Below are 16,422 nucleotides of genomic sequence, written 5' to 3' on the forward strand. Positions count from 1 at the left end.
ACCAGTGGAGGAGAGCGTACAAGCTGCTGTCTGAATAGATGACTTGTTGGATGTTCTGTTAAGTGCACAGACTCTGGTTTCAAAGCTTGCTTTTTTTGAGGCAGTCCCTAACCAGAAGTGAAATGAAAACCTTCAGGGTACTGGGGAGACAGAACTGGTTGAAACCAGCTAAGAGACAGAGTCATCTGACCAGGGTCATCCCCAGATCTCAGAGTTCAAGCAGGCAGAATCCGGGAGCTGGCCATTGGCAAAAGAGTTGCTGCAGCTGTTTCAGTATACTGGTGGATCCATCAAGACGGTCATGAGCAGAGCTGAGGCGGTTCTGGAGTAGAGCGCAGTTTTCAGTGGAAACCATACCAATGGAGTTTAGGATTGAGGGAAATTGCTGCCGCATGAGACTCGATGGCTGCATCTTGGAAGATAGGATTTGGAGATTTACCCAAGGAACTTCAGAGCTTTGAAGGACTTTGTGGCTGTAATTGGGGCCCTGGAGGCTGAGTGACGGCCCAGTAAATCCATGAGATCTATCTTTGTTGTATTTGGAAAATATATATTGACCATGATTTGTCTGTTAATTCATGTTTAATTTATGTTGATTTTGGTTTGATTGTTAGAGTAAAAGTTATAAAAGTGAAATCCTGTCCATTTGTTTTTTTTTATTGGGGGTTGTTTGGGAAATTTGGTTCTTTTGGTTTGTTGATGTCCACCCATATACAAATACATATCTAAACTCCTTCTCAGTCATGCATGGGTTGTAAAAGTTCACCAGCCCTTTGTTGGAACATGCATGTTCTGTAAGGATTCACTGTAAATGTAATCTAGACTTTATGAACATTGAACTCACTAAAACTCAAACTGAAAATCCAGTTTTGAAGTAATGAAATGCAGAAATTCAGTTAGAAAGATGTATTTTGTAACTTTTAAACCTCTCGGTAAATGGAACTCAATTTGTTTAGGAGTACTTAACATTTGTCAATCGAGCTTATGGATAAGCTGCAAGAGTAAGAATGGCATCTTAAACAATAGCCTGAAATAACACTGTGCCTGTCCTTCTGAATTCACTGTACAATCCAGGTCATTACTTTATTTTCAGGTGCAATTTTGATTTTAAAATTCTGTACAGAATAGGTGTAGCACATTAAATATGCATGCAGCAGGTATTACTGTATATGGACATGAGCAGAATATCTGCAGCAGGCGGTGTACAGGTAATGGATAACATCACTATAAAGTCAAAATCTGGGTCCTCTAAACACTGTCACAAACTTAATCCAGTTTCACAACAAGTCACAGGATCTAGAGGTTCTCTATTATTTAAACGTAGTCCAGGGAGATTGGGAAAAGTGAAACCTTATATTTGTGGGACAATTAAAAAAAAAGTATCCTTATGGACTGGTAATATATCACGTTAGTGAAAATGATACTCTTGGCACTATATAGAATGAGATTTCTCACTGTAATTTTCTGGGAGAGGTGCAAGGGGAAGTGGGAGAGGAGAGAAGAGGGGGTGAGAAGAGGGGAGGGAAGGTAAAATGGGATCAACAACCTGTGACAGCTGCAGCCACCATATCTCTCAGCTAGGTCTCAGGGTGACCTCCTGCAAACTTGGTGAAGGAATGGTATGTGACACGCTGAGAGTGGGTGAAGGTACAGAATATTCAACAGGATGAGGAATGAAGATCGGGGGAAATAATTCTATTAAAAACCCAAAAAAACACAGATTCTATCGAGTTTTCCAGCATAAGTACAATTTCTAAATATGGCAACCAGGCTTCAAGAATTAAAATGAATATAATTTATGTTTGCTATATTTAATCAGAAATACAGTCACTATGCGCAGTGTTTTAAATAAAAACATTAGCAACGAACTTATCAAAGCTGAATGCTAAATTTAACCAACGTTTGTAATTACAGTCAGTTAGAAGAACAAGGCCTGTTAAATAAAATAACTTTATGGGGACCAGATATTGTGAATGCAAAAAAGAAATTACTGTACAAGAATTCCACCATGGTACCACAAAGTCAAATATTCTTCAGACAGAACATAGCTTACAGGTTCAATTCCTTTTCCAAAGTCAAATGTTACACCTCCAAGCCACTTTTGTGTGAGTGAAAAGCAGCTTTGAGTGCCGATCAACGCAAGTGGCAGTATAACTTAGGAGATTCCTGAGTGCAGCAATACACTGAGGGGCCAGGAAGCTGTCTCAGACTGATCTGAGTTCCCAAAGTGCTGTAAAAATGCAGGTGGAGTCTCTTTAGTTGGATGATGTAGATTGGATTCAGCAGTTTAAATCTGTAGCACCTTTCCAATCCTAGTTCAGCAGTCCTAGAACTCAAATTCGAAAGAAAATGCTTTGGATTTCATTTTCTTTGTGAATGCAGACTGGAACACATCCATTTGCTTATGTCAGAGTTGTCACAATCATTGTGCACATCCAGAAGTCTGAGCAGAGGCAGCTTAAAATCAATGGTCAGCTGAATGAGTACGATGGCTTGAGGAAGGGTCGTTGACTGGTGTTGCTGCGAGGAACAGGCAGTGGCATTACTCCTGGTCGTCGGCTGCCTGCGGCTGGTCTGGGGCTGAAATGTTTTGAAGTTGTTGCAAACTTTGTGTTAGAGCTGCATTAGACAAAAGAAGAATCAGTTATTACACAGAATAGAAATTTACAGCTATATAAAACAGTTAAATATATACTGAAGATGGTCATCCCAGAACAGAGTAACATATACTATCTTCCAGATAATGTTAAACCAAAGCACCGTTTGCGAATTCAGGTGGATAAAAAAGATCCCAAGACATTGTTCTGAGCTGCTGGGAATTCTCCTGGTGAATATTCCACCCTTGATCAACATCACCAAATGGAGATTAACTTGCTGTTCATCGCTGGTTGTGGGGCTTGGCTGATGTATTTACCTACATGATGGCGAGAAGGAACAGGAGGAGGCCATTCAGCCCCTCCAGCCTGTATTGCCATTCAATTAAGACCATGATTGATCTGTATTATAACTCCATTTACCCGCCTTGGTTCCGTAACCCTAAATAGCCTTGCCTAACAAAAATCCATCAATCATAGAAATTTACAGTGCAGAAGGAAGCCATTCGGCCCATCATGTCTGCGCCAGCTGACAAGTAGCCATTCAGCCTAATCACGCTTTCCAACTCTTGGTCCGTAGCCTGTAGGTTACAGCACTTCAAGTGCATTTCCAAGTATTTTTTACAAAAAATTGTGATGAGGGTTTCTGCATCTAGCACCCTTTCAGGCAGTGGGTTCCAGCTCCCCACCACCCTCTGGGTGAAAAGATTTCCCCTCAAATCCCCTCTAAACTTCTTACGCTAAATCTATGCCCCTGGTTATGGGCCCTTAAATAAGGGGAATAGGGCCTTCTTATCCACCCTCTCTAGACCCTTCAATTTCTATTATGTCTACTAAGTCTCCCTTCAGTCCCCTCTGTTCCAAAGAAAACAACCCTAGTCTATCCAGCTTACAATAAAGTTTGTAAAGTTAAGGTATGGCAGGGTAGCTCGACCAAGTGGAATGTGCATCTTGTGGCACGTGGGAAGTCATGGACCATACCATGTGTCCTAGACAGACACAGCTGCAGGAAGTGTTACCAGCTGCAGAAACTTGAGCTCCGGGTTTCAGAACTTGAGCGGCAGCTGGAGTCATGGTGGTGCATCCGCGAGGCAGAGATCTATGTGAATAGCACATTTAGGGAGGCGGTCACACCACAGGTTAGAAGCATGCAGGCAGAGAGAGAGTGGGTGCCTGTCAGGCAGTCTAAGAGAACCAGGCAGGTAGTGCAGGAGTTCCCTGAGATGAGCTCACTCGCTAATTGGTTTTCCATTTTGGATACTGGTGAGGGCAATGATTCCTCAGAGCAGTGCAGCCACAGCCAAGTCCCTGGCACCATGGGTGGCTCAGCTGTACAGGAGAGGAAAGGAAGAAGAGTGGAAGAGCAATAGGGATAGATGATTCATTAATCAGGGGAACAGACAGGTGTTTCTGCGGCCGTAGACATGACACCAGGATGGTATATTGCCTCAAATAAAAACAAAAAGTGCTGGAAATACTCAGCAGGTCTGGCAGCATCTGTGGCGAGAGAAGCAGAGTTAATGTTTCAGGTCAGTGACGTTTCATCAGAACTGGCAATGGTTAGAAATGTAATAGGTTTTAAGCAAATAAAGTGGGGGTGGGGCAAGAGATAACAAAAGGGAAGGTACTGATAGGACAGAGAGTCACAGAGAATAACTGACAAGAAGGTCATGGAGCAAAGGCAAAGGGTGTGTTAATGGTGTGCTGAAAGACAAAGCGTTAGTAGAGAGAAGGTTAGTTGACAAAAAAATGAACAGCCCTGGCCAAAAGCACAAACATGAAAAAAACAGTGGGCAGGCACATGGTTAAAAAACATGAATGATGAAACAAACTAAAATAAAATGAGAAAAGAAAAAATATAACTTGCCCCACCTCCGCATTATTTGCTCAAAACCTATTACATTTCTAAATTTTGCCAGTTCTGATGAAGGGTCACTGACCTGAAATGTTAATTCTGCTTCTCTCTCCACAGATGCTGCCAGACCTGCTGAGTATTTGCAGCAATGTTTTGTTTTTATTTCAGATTTCCAGCATCTGTAGTATTTTGCTTTAATTTTATGGTATGTTGCTTCCCTGTGCCAGGGTCAGGAAAGTGACAGAGCGGCTGCAGGACATTCTTCTGGGGGAGGGTGAACAGCCAGAGGTCGTGGTCCACTTTGGTATTAACGATTTATGTGGGAACAGGGATAAGGTCCTGAAAACAGATTTTAGGGAGCTAGGAAAGAGATTAAAAAGCAGGACCTCAAAAGCAATAATCTCAGGATTAGTCCCAGTGACAGTGTAGGAATGGGAGGATTGAGCAATTGAACACGTGGTGGAGAATTGGTGTAGGGAGGGAGGGCATCAGATTTCTGAGGCATTGGGACCTGTTCAGGAAAGTGGCATTGAGGTAGGTGATCTGCCATGATCTAATTGAATGGTGGAGCAGGCTCGATGGGTTGAATGGCCTACTCATGTTCCTATGTTCCTATCCAATCCTTCCTCATAACTAAAATTCTCCAATCCAGACCACATCCTTGTAAATCTCCTCTGCACCCTCTCTAGTGCAATCACTTCTTTCCTATAGTGTGGTGACCAGAACTGCAAACAGTTCTCCAGCTATGGCCTAACCAGTAATTTATACAGTTCCAGCATAACCTCCCAGCTCTTATAATCTATGCCTTGGCTACTAAAGGCAAGTATCCTGTATACCTTCTTGACCACCTTCAGGGATCTGTGGACATGCATGCCAAGGTCTCTCTTGCCGAATTATCTTATGAGGAGAGATTGCATAAACTGGACCTGTATTCTCTAGAGTTTCGAAGAATGAGAGGTGATCACACTGAAACTTACAAAATTCTTACAGGGCGTGAAAGAGTAGATGTGGACAGGATGTTTCCTCTGGTTGATGAGTCTAGAACAAGGGGACACAGTCTCAGAATAAGGGGCAGGCCATTTAAGACTGAGATGAGGAGGAATTTCTTTATTCAGAGGGTGGTGAATCTGTAGAATTCTCTACCCCAGAGGGTTGTGGAAGCTCAATCATTGAGCATGTTCAAGACAGAAATGTTTGAATGGCGGAGCAGGCTCGACAGGCCTACTCCTGCTCCTATTTCCTATGATCACCCCTGAATGACCTAGCTTTAATTTTAAGGTTATGCCCCCTTGCTCTAGACTCCCTCACCAGAGAAACGTTTCTCTCTATCTCTTCTGTTACCTCCTTTTATCATCTTACATACCTCAATCAGATCACCCCTCAATCTTCTATACTCGAGGGAATACAAGCCTAGTCTATGCAACCTGTCCTCTTACTTTAACCCTTTTAGCTCTTGATATAATTCTGGTGAAGCTGAGCTGCACCCGTTCCAAGGCCAATATATCTTTCCTGAAATGCGGTGCCCAGAACTGAACACAGTACACTAAATAACTGAGTACACTTCTGAGGTGATGAATTGGCAAGAGTGACGAGGATGTTATATAAGCTGCCGTAGAAATACAAGTTTTTCTTGTAGGTGACGCTTTTAAAAATCCGTTCCAACTTCAAAAAGCTATGAAATGGCTCCCTCCAGTGGCTAAGTTGGTAACATACTGATGAGTGTGCGACAGGATCACAGAAAGTGAGGTCCGAGGTGTGGGTCCTGGTCTGCTGGGAGCATTGGAGATGCTATATTATTAGCCTTAGCACTTCTATTTTGGGGCAGGTAAGAGGAAAAATGTGACTGTGATCCTAAGATTTGTTTTGCAAAATATGCCTTGTTCCTGCTACTTCACTGGATGAAGGGTCCAAAGTTGCCAGTGCAGGGACAATTTGGAAAGAGTATGGGCTGGATTTTCCCTCTGGGGGCAGGAAACAGAGGTTGGGACTGTTTCTGGGTCCTGACCCCACCCCCGGGGGAGGGGGAAAATAGTCACTCATTATGATTTTCACAGGGATGCCTCATTAAATGGCCTGGAGAGCAGGCGCTCAAAGCTGGAGGGCCAATCAGAACCTACAAGCTTAAAAGGAGCAACAGGCTGCAAAAGAGGGTAAGAGAGAGGATGCTTCAAAATGGTGCAGTGCAGAACACGATGGGCTGAATGGACTCCTTCTGCACTGTGATTCTATTGTGGCATCCTCTCTCCAACTTTTTAAAATTTAAATAAAAAAATGACTTTTGTAGCCAGGCCACCACTGCAACAGGGAGGGGAGCCCCTCTACAGCGCGGCATGTGACTGCTCCTGCAGCCAGGCAGGCAGGCAGGGTCTCTACGCCACCCTGGTACACCCCACCCCCTGCTGTTGTGCGGCCTCCAGACACCTAAACTGGCCCCCGCCACTTGTGGAAACTTGACTGGAAAATCCCAGTAGGCCTCCTTTAATTGGCCTCAATTGGTCTTAATGAGTCGTATGAATTACCTGCTGCCTGTGGGTGGATAGCCCTGCTGCCCCCATCTTTCTGCCTCCGCAGAAATGGCCTGAAGGTGGGATGGAGCTGGGGATCCGGAATGCCAGCAGGCAGGGCTATTTTTAGTTCCTGCTGCCTCCGATCCCAGCCCTGGCAGGGGCTGAAAATCCCGAAGAATGAAGAGGAAATAAAAGAAGAAGTAAGGCTTACGTAACATCTAGCTTGGCTTTGAAAACACATGTTTATTCCAGTTTTGAGGCAGTGGGAAAGAATGGTCAGAATGACAGTTGCACAACCTTTGGGAGTTGAGTTTCGATACAAGCGCGAATGGGCAGAAATGGGAACCCCTCCCAAACACAGTAAATCCAAACACTCCAGATTTAAAAAAAATTCAACCCCTGCCCCCCACCCCAGGACGCGTGCACACAAATAAATGTCATCACCTCAATACAAAAATACTTGATGCCTCACACTGTTCAGTTTTTGGAATCTTACCGTGCATATAATGATTGCCCTGTTTGCTACAACAGTCAATATACTTCAAAATAGATCATAGTATGTCAAACACAGAGGTGATAAGGCACCATGCTTTATTTAACAATGAAGCTACATTGTGGACTGGGCAGTAGATGATCTTCTGGAAGACGTCACATACCTTTTTGAAGACTGCTGGTTGTTGAATCCAGTTTTCCTTTTCTTTGTCTTTTTGTAATACGAGCCTTTTTTCCGTTTTCTGGTGCTGGCATCTTTGTTTCCGATAAAGTACACCGAGGTTTCCGTACACTGCTCCTCCTCATCCTGGGATCTTCTGCAGTCTATCCAACTGTTGGAAGCACCAGCTTCAACTGCTTCCTCCTCTGTTATCACAAAGGCGACATTGTGAAGTGTGAAGTGTGAAAGGGGAAGAAGCTTACAAAAGCAAAATGCCACCAACAATATCTTTCAAACATACTTCAGGAGCAAGAGGTCCCAAGTTCAATCTTTCACCTTGCACCTTCCATAAACCTGAGCTCATCCAACACTCTGCTGCCTGTGTCTGAACTTGCACCAAATCCCACCCCTGTACTCACTGACCTAAATTGGCTCCCGGTCCATTAACACATTAATTTTAAAATTCTCATCCTTGTTTTCAAAACCCTCCATGACTTCGCCCCTATCTTTGTAACGCCCTCCAGTCCCTATAATCCTCCAAAATCTCTGTGCTCCTCCAATTCTGGCCTCAATTTTAATCATTTCACCATTGGTGGCTATGCTTTCAGCTGCCTTGGTACCAAGCTCTAGAATTCCCTCTCTAAACCTCTCTACCCCTCTCTCCTCCTTTTAAGATGCTCCTTAAAACCTATCTCTTTGACCAAGCTTCTGGTCACCCATCGTAATATCTCCTAATCAAATTTTGTCTGATAATGTTCCTGTGAAGTGCTATGGGACATTTCACTACATTAAGGGCACTATATAAATGCAAGTTGTTGTGATTCCTGCTGGAAAGAAAGTTGAATGAGAACATCCAGCACCATCAACATATCCTTCTATTCTTTTCTCTCTCTTGTGTTCATCTAGCTTCCCCTAAATTGCATCTGTGCTATTCACCTCAATTACTCCTTGTTGTAACAAGTTCCACATTCTAACCACTCTCTGGTTAAATAAGTTTCTCATGAATTCCTTTTTAGATTTACTTGTGACTATCACATATATGACGCTTGGTTTTAGATACCTCCACAAGGGGAAACATTTTCTCTACGTCTATCCTATTGAACCCTTTTATACTCTTAAAGACCTCTGTCAGGTCAGCCTGAAAAAAGAGCCCCAACCTGTGTAGGTTTTCCTGATGTTTATAACCTTTCAGCTCCGGCATAATCCTTGTGAATCTTTTTTTATACCTTCTCCTGTGCCTCTATATCCTTTTTATAACTTTGAAACCGGAACTGCACTGCACTCTAAATGTCTTCTAACCAAGATTCAATGCAACTTTAACATAACTCGCTTACATTTCAATCCTATCCCTTAGAAATAAACTCCAGTTCTTTTTTAAATGGCCTTACCAATCTGCATTCCTACTTTTAGTGATTTGTGTATCTGTACCCCTACTTCCCTTTGCACCTCTACCCCAATCAGTCTTGTTATTCAAGTAGTATGTGGCCACCCTATTATTCCTACCAAAATATACCACCTCATCTAGATTGAAATTAATTTGGCAATTACACACCATTCTGCAACTTTATTAAATGTATTTTTGTATTTTGTTGCAGTCTTCCTCTGTATTAACCACACCACTCCCCCGCCCCCTCCCCCACCCTCCTCCAATCTTGCCTCAACATGAAGAATGGCTATTTGGATGAGGCTTTGCAGGGCTAGTAGCACCTGTGGAACTGAAACTCAGCAGCAGTCAGCACCTGGAGCAGGAGTACCCTTGGCCGAGAGGTTGAAAGGCACCTCTTTCCAGTGTCTCTGCTAAAGATTCTTTATATATGGCAAGAGGGAGAGGCTTCCATTACCTGTCAGCTGCCACTCAGAGTACTTCTGGAGAACGTCGATGAGTTCACCTCCATATTTATCCAGCTTGTCCTCGGTGACTCCATCAATCTGCAGAAGGACCTCAGGGTCCGACGACAGTGACTCTGCAGCAGACACATTTAGCTCATTAACATCCTTTGAAAGGAAATCAGGACATCAGTGCTGAACCAATTGTTCTGGAAGTGGGATCTGCACATTTTCCTGGCATAATCTCAATTTGTGTAATTATTAATTGTTTTGCCTCACTTTTTTTATTGCAGTTTCCACTTCACCATTTTCTTTTGTAAAAAGAAATAGGCTCACAGAAAGTTCAGCTGCTATTTTGTGGGGGTGCACCAGAACAAATTAATAGCTCAGATCAATGTTCAGCACAGTCCCTGCCCTGCCCAGCAATCTTCTTGAAACCCTACAACCAAAATCCAAAACAATTCATCCAGTACAGTCAACTCAGCACTAGGAGAAACATGAAAGTTCAAGGCTTTTACACCGGATGTCAGTATTACCTCATTACCCATTAAAATTTTGTTATTTTGGTGGAGGAAATACCCCAGAGACTTGAGCACAAAATCCCAGCTGACACTCACAGTGTAATACTGAAAAAAAGACTTAATATAGCGCTGTTCATGATCACCAGACATCCCATAGCGCTCTACAGCCTTTAACATGTAGTCACTGTTGTAATGTAGGAAATATGGCAGCCAATTTGTGCACAGCAAGATCCCACAAACAGCAAAGCGATAATGACCAGATAATCCTTTTTGTGATGTTGATTGAAGGATAAATATTGGACAGGATACTGGGGATAACACTACTGCTCTTTAAAACATTGCCCTGGAATCTTTTACTTCCATCTGAGAGGGCAAACAGGGCCTAGGTTCAATGCCTCATTCGAAAGACAGCACCTCTGACTGTGCAGCACACCCTCAGTAGTGCACTGAAATGTCAGCCTTGATTTTGTGCTTAAGTCCTGGAGTGGTACTTGAACCCACAACCTTCTGACTCCGACAAAAGTGTTACCAACTGAGCTACAACTGACACACTGAGGGAGTGCTGCACTATCAGAGGTGCTGTCTTTCAGATGAGATATTAAACCAAGGCCCCACCTGTTTGCTCAGGTGGATATAAAGGATCCTATGGCATTAATATGAGGAAGAGCAGGGGAGTTCTCCCCGGTGTCCTGGGGCCAATATTTATTCCTCAACCAATGTCACAAAAACAGATTATCTGGTCATTATCACATTGCTGTTTGTGGGAGCTTGCTGTGCACAAATTGGCTGCCATGTTTCCTACAACAGTGAATGCACTTCAAACCATATTATGTGGAAAGAGAAACAGAGTTAACGTTTCGGGTCAGTGACCCTTCATCGGAAGGGTCCGATGAAGGGTTACTGACCCGAAACGTTAACTCTGCTTCTCTTTCCACAGATGCTGCCAGACCTGCTGAGTGGTTCCAGCATTTCTTGTTTTTATTTCAGATTTCCAGCATCCGCAGTATTTTGCTTTTATCAAACCATATTATGTTGGTTTTAAAGTTCTTTGGCACATTCTGTGGTGGTGAAAGGTGCTATATAAAAACAAATCCTTCTTTCATTAGAACCTTTATCAGGAATTTCATTGCAAAACAAGTGATTGACAGGTACTTCCAGGTGGCAGCAAAGGCAAAATCCTGGTCTAATATTGTGATTGGGGAAACCAAAGTCACTTTGATAATGAGCCAGACAGCCTCCCCTCATACCATTTTTCAAAAATACCTGCAATCCTTTTGATGGTGGCAGTGTTAAAAATGTTGAAGTAATGGACACCATAGATTTTACCCAGGCGCTTGCAGAGCTCGGTCAGCTCAGTAAGACACTGCTTAACCATCTCCTCCCGTTTAGAAACATTCTTTGCCACAGAGCTCTTCTGCTTCCGGATGCTGCTGGCATTATCTGTCTCCTGAAAGTCCACCTAGGGTCAAAGAATAAACACTCGCAGTTATTTAGTGCCTCATCATATCAAAACATGTTAAGGCTCTTCCAGCAATAAAGTACTTTTTGGAATGTAATAGGGAGACCAAACATAAATAAGAATGTAAATATCAATGCAGAAGACCAGACACATGGCGCCACATTATCCATCAGCTGCAGAGGTGGGATCGGGACCACAATTTCCCATCATCAACCTGCATGCCAGTATATTCCTGCCTTCGGGCCATTTTCAAAGAGGTTGGGGGTTTGATGGCTACTTGCCCACAAGCAGTTGGTAGTCAATTGAGACCCTGAAAGATCCTATCAAGGTCATTGTGCAGACGCCGACTGGAGATTTCCAATCAGCAGTCAGGCACTCCACTGAGGCCAAATCCCAGCCAAAGAATGGAGGTGGCCTCCCAGCGGCAGACCTGGGGGAGACACTCCATATAAAATTGTTAAGCCCCCACCGTGGCCATGATTGTGAGCCGGACAGAGCTGTGGCCGCAGGCCGTCCAGTCGAGGGGTTCCCTCTCCAAGAAGACAGCCTTGTGGCTGTGGCCTCTTTTTATTTTTAGGTTTTTATAAAGTCTTCAACGGGGGCCTCCATCTTGAGGTGCACTCTCTCTCCTATCTACACTGGCAACTCCCAACTTTGACAGTGGGCCTCCTATTGGCTCTGCAGCCTCGGCAGCTCGTCCGCCATCCTAATTGGATGGTGAGCATATACCCTGGCCAATAATTGGCGAGCTCATTAAAAATCACAGCGAGTGTCAAGTGTCAACATGCCAAGGGGTCAGGACCCAAAAATGAACCAGACGTCAGGGTCCCACTCCCAAAACAAAATTTTTGCCCATGAATTCAAGATATAAAATTAACGCACCTGAAGAAAACCCATCAGAACTTGCTGTGCCTTGTCTCCGGCAGTTACATAAGCAACCGCTTGATCATTGGCCGTGATGTACAAATCCTCGCTCAGAATTCGATCCAGCACCAACTTTCGAAACAGGCGTTCTACATTGTGACGGGAATAGGCAGCTCCTGCTCCAAATATACCAGATTGGATTCTGGCATTTTTACAACCTGTTGGGAAAGTTCAGTTAGCTTTTGGGCTTATTAGGTGTACCGAGAATAAGCTCTCACAGAACCTTGGAGAAAAGACTTGCAACTGATCACACCTCTCAAAGATGTTACAGTGTCACTCACAAGGGGAAAGAAAGGGAATGCAAGTGTGCCCACAAAATTCAGAATACAGCCCTTGTTTGATTTTTTGACAAGAGGGTTCAAAGGTTAATATTTTCTCCTCCCCCTTGCTTTTAGTCTTGTCTTGGTCCGGTGCTGCTTTAAGAAAAACAGGACTTGCATTTATACAGCACCTTTCAAGATCTCAGGGCAGTCCAAAGCTTTTTACGGTCAATGAAGTAATTTTGAAGTGTAGTCACTGTTGTAATGTAGGAAACATGGCAGCCAATATGCTTACAGCAACTCCCACAAACAGCAATGAGTATAATGACCAGGCAATCTGTTTTATGATGTTGGTTGCTTGCTTTAAGAAATGCATCCTATGGATTTTCCCTTCCCTCCATCACCCACCACCCCCCCATCTCCCAGAGAAAAAACAGGTTTCTCGGATCCCATGGCACTATTTGGAGGAGGCAGAGAATTCCACCAGTTTTTTAACCAAAATCCTCCCTTAACCAACACCAGACTTTTGGATCATTCATCCTTGCACAGGAGATGGAAACCTTGTGTGGAAAACTGGCTCCTATATTTACCCATGTAAAGCACTTTGCGATGCACCAAGGGATGATAAGATACAAAGGTGGGAGAAAGCACAGGAATAAGAGCAATAAAGTGAGCATGAAGTAATGAATGAGAAAAAGCAGACAAAAAGGAAGAGAACTCCAAGAAGGAAAGAAAGAAACCACCTTGATCCCAAGATGAAAGGAAAGTACTGTTCTAATTAACAATGCATCACAAAACCCCAAACGGTGCCATATGGGATGCTACATGGGAGACTGAAAGCAGACTGGGTGACCGCTTTGCGGAACACCTCCATTCAATCCACAAGTGCGACCCCGAGCTTCCTGTCGCTTGTCATTTCCATTCTCCACCTTATTCCCACTCTGACCTTTCTGTCCTTGGCCTGCTACAGCATTCCAATGAAACTCAAAGCAAGCTCGAGGAACAGTGCCTCATCTGGGCACTTTACAGCCTTCCAGACACAAGATTGAGTGCAATCATTTTAGATCATAATTTCTGCCCCCAATTTTTTTAGTTTTAAGTGTTTCTTTTTTCTGGTTTATTCCCCACCCCGACCCTATCCCTTATTTCTTTCTTAATCCCTTTACTTTGTACTCGGACAGCTGCTATCCTGTCATTTACACCTCATCCAGACACATCTTTTGTTTCTTCACTTGTCCCATTACTACCCACTGTGGCTTTGTACCATGAAACCTTTTGTCATTTAATCTCTCTTTCCCTCCATCCCATCACAGACCTTCCCTTTTGTTTTTTTTCCCCTTCCCACCCTTCACTTGCTCATTTCTAACTTTTGCCAGTTCTGATGAAAGGTCACAGACCAGAAACTCTGTTTCTCTCTCCACAAATGCTGCCCAACCTGAGTGTTTCCAGCATTTTCTGTTTTTGTTTCAGATTTCCAGCATCTGCAGTATTTCACTTTTGTGTTCTATATGGTGCTACCCCAGCTCATCATTTGGTGTTCAAATACCCTCTTCCCCCACCCTGTCCTCCCCAAGTAATTGAGAAACAGAAAGATCCCTGTAAATAATCTGCACTCACCCAGGAAGATATCGACCAGCATGTTCAGGGTGAGCCTGCAGGAGGGCTGGCCTGCATTGTATTTTCTTCCATTGGCACTAGCACAATGCTCCTGAGCAAATCTCACAATGTTTTTCACTTCATCTGTGACATTTCTGGTCCTGTAATTCTACAAACAAGGAAGTGGGGAGGGGGGGGGGGGGGGGGTTTAAAAAAGTAACAGTAACAGTAACATTTCAGGACTAGTTGACAGCAACTAGCATTTCAGTTGAACTTACTTTCTTCCTGAGGCAGTTGTCACAAGTTACTTCTGGATGTTCTTTGCAAAACTGGGGGTTGAAGCCATTTTCCCCAAAGTAGGCTAGCAGTTGAGTCCTGCGACACTCCACCAGGTTCTCACAGTAATGGACCATGTTGTACAGGTTGTTGAAGTGGGTCTGCTTGGTGAACTGGTTCCCGTCCTTCTCCACTGCAGAACATACATCTCACTTTTTAGATCAGATTAATTGAAACCACAACAATGTGTCAAAGCGACAATGGCCTGAAATTTGCTGGAGTGCGGCATCTCATAGCCTGCCGGTTTGTTAGATGGTTTTCCCCCCACCCTTCAGCTTGAACAATTTCTGTGCCACAAAAATGCTGGATGTGCAAGCTGATAACGAGGTCAGACAAGACCTCAGTGAATGATGAAACCAATAGTCTATCTCCATAACCAATGAGATTAAAAAATCAAAAAAGAAACTGAGGAAGGACTGAGACAGAAACTGGGTGAAGTAGCCAAATCAGGTACAGAAAGAGCGAAAGAAAAATTGGATTAAGAGAGAGGGAGGAAAAGAAAGACAGAAAAGGAAAAGCAAGATTTTTTTTTTAGATTTTGAATTTTTAAAACCTCGAAGAACAATTTACTAGCTGCAGGAATGGGACTCCACAGTTTCATCTGTTCTCTTTCCGGGCCTCCAAGGTTAAGTGACATTGCAGAAGCATAAACCTCATCTTCAAATAGGTTCTTAAATCATTAAATACCAGCCCAACTCTGTGGCACCTTTAATTCATATTTACGGTGCAAATAACTTGATTTCTTGAAACACGTGGTGGGATTGTGGGCAAGCTCCTGAGGCCAACAGCGGAGACGAAACTCGCCTTTAGTTCTCCAGCAGATTCTGGGCCATTGTGACTGACTTGTGCTTTTAAATGCTTCTCCCCATTCCTCCAGTGTTCTTTTTTCCCATCCTCGTGGCACTGATTTACCCTGGGGCACAGTGGCTATGCTGTGGCTACTGCGCATGTGTTCCTGGGACATGGATTTGTTACTGGATTATTCCACTGTGGCAGGCACCATGGCCTAGCCCGATGATATTTGCACACCCATGCCACACATGTGCATTCTCACTGGATTACAAATAAAAAAAACAAACTTTCATTTATATAGCACCTTTCACAACCTCAGGACTTCCCCAGGTGATTAAAGCAAGTTCATTGGCTGATACTTTCTACAACTTAGCCCTGGAGGCACTCAGCGCCAGCTGGAGCACTCCCACTCATGTCCCAGCTGAGATCAGCTCACACCGTACAAACCCAGATTCAAACCTGGGCTCTGTATGTTTGTGTGTGTCAGTGCTAAACCAGAGCCTTGAAGCACCAGCACAGTGCAGGAGGCACAAGGATGGAGTTTAGTCACAATCACAATAGTACAAAAGGTACAATTTATTACAGTGAATGGAGATTCTAAGAGGCATTTTCTCCCAAATTGTGTTAACTAAATTCCAGAGCGACCCATGAATCTACGACATAACACTGGACTATTCGACTGTGATAGGCAGCATGACCAAGCCTGCTGATTTGCTCTGGCTGCAAAGACACATTTTTGTTTCCACAATCCGCTCAGGCACTACGGATGCCGATTGCTCACTTACTTTGGATAATGCGCCTGATCCTGGTGACATCACTGTAACTGTAGAAAAGGATACAATGAGATGTTTCCCCGTCCCTCCCTGCACGGCCAGACTCCTGGTAGTATCCTTCCATGGACTTGGGTAGCGTAGCATGGATCACATAGCGAACATCTGGCTTATCAATCCCCATACCAAAGGCAATGGTAGCACAAATCACCTGGCGGGAACACACAGGTCAATGGTGAGCCTATATAACCATTAAATTCCAGAGAGACCCATGAATCATGGTTGCTCATTCTGACAGCCTCCAAACCCCATCACCACCCCTTTATACC

The 16,422-nt window shown here is 43.8% G+C and overlaps 1 protein-coding gene across 1 annotated transcript in view; it reads right to left on the bottom strand.

The window, feature by feature from the left end:
* Positions 1 to 1,044: 1,044 nt before the first annotated feature.
* Positions 1,045 to 16,422, bottom strand: part of blm (BLM RecQ like helicase) — a 56,105-nt gene continuing 40,727 nt past the window's right edge. Inside the window, exons 15-22 of the mRNA XM_068018218.1 lie at positions 16,109 to 16,304; positions 14,474 to 14,664; positions 14,217 to 14,364; positions 12,298 to 12,497; positions 11,220 to 11,415; positions 9,450 to 9,572; positions 7,613 to 7,814; positions 1,045 to 2,619 (exon numbers count right to left, since the gene is read on the bottom strand). Of these exons, the coding sequence (XP_067874319.1) occupies positions 2,472 to 2,619; positions 7,613 to 7,814; positions 9,450 to 9,572; positions 11,220 to 11,415; positions 12,298 to 12,497; positions 14,217 to 14,364; positions 14,474 to 14,664; positions 16,109 to 16,304 (1,404 nt within the window). The 3' untranslated portion in view covers positions 1,045 to 2,471. The remainder of the gene's footprint in view (positions 2,620 to 7,612; positions 7,815 to 9,449; positions 9,573 to 11,219; positions 11,416 to 12,297; positions 12,498 to 14,216; positions 14,365 to 14,473; positions 14,665 to 16,108; positions 16,305 to 16,422) is intronic.

The sequence above is a fragment of the Heterodontus francisci genome, chromosome 38 (genome assembly GCF_036365525.1).
Source record: "Heterodontus francisci isolate sHetFra1 chromosome 38, sHetFra1.hap1, whole genome shotgun sequence".
In the NCBI taxonomy this organism is placed as follows: Eukaryota; Metazoa; Chordata; class Chondrichthyes; order Heterodontiformes; family Heterodontidae; genus Heterodontus; species Heterodontus francisci.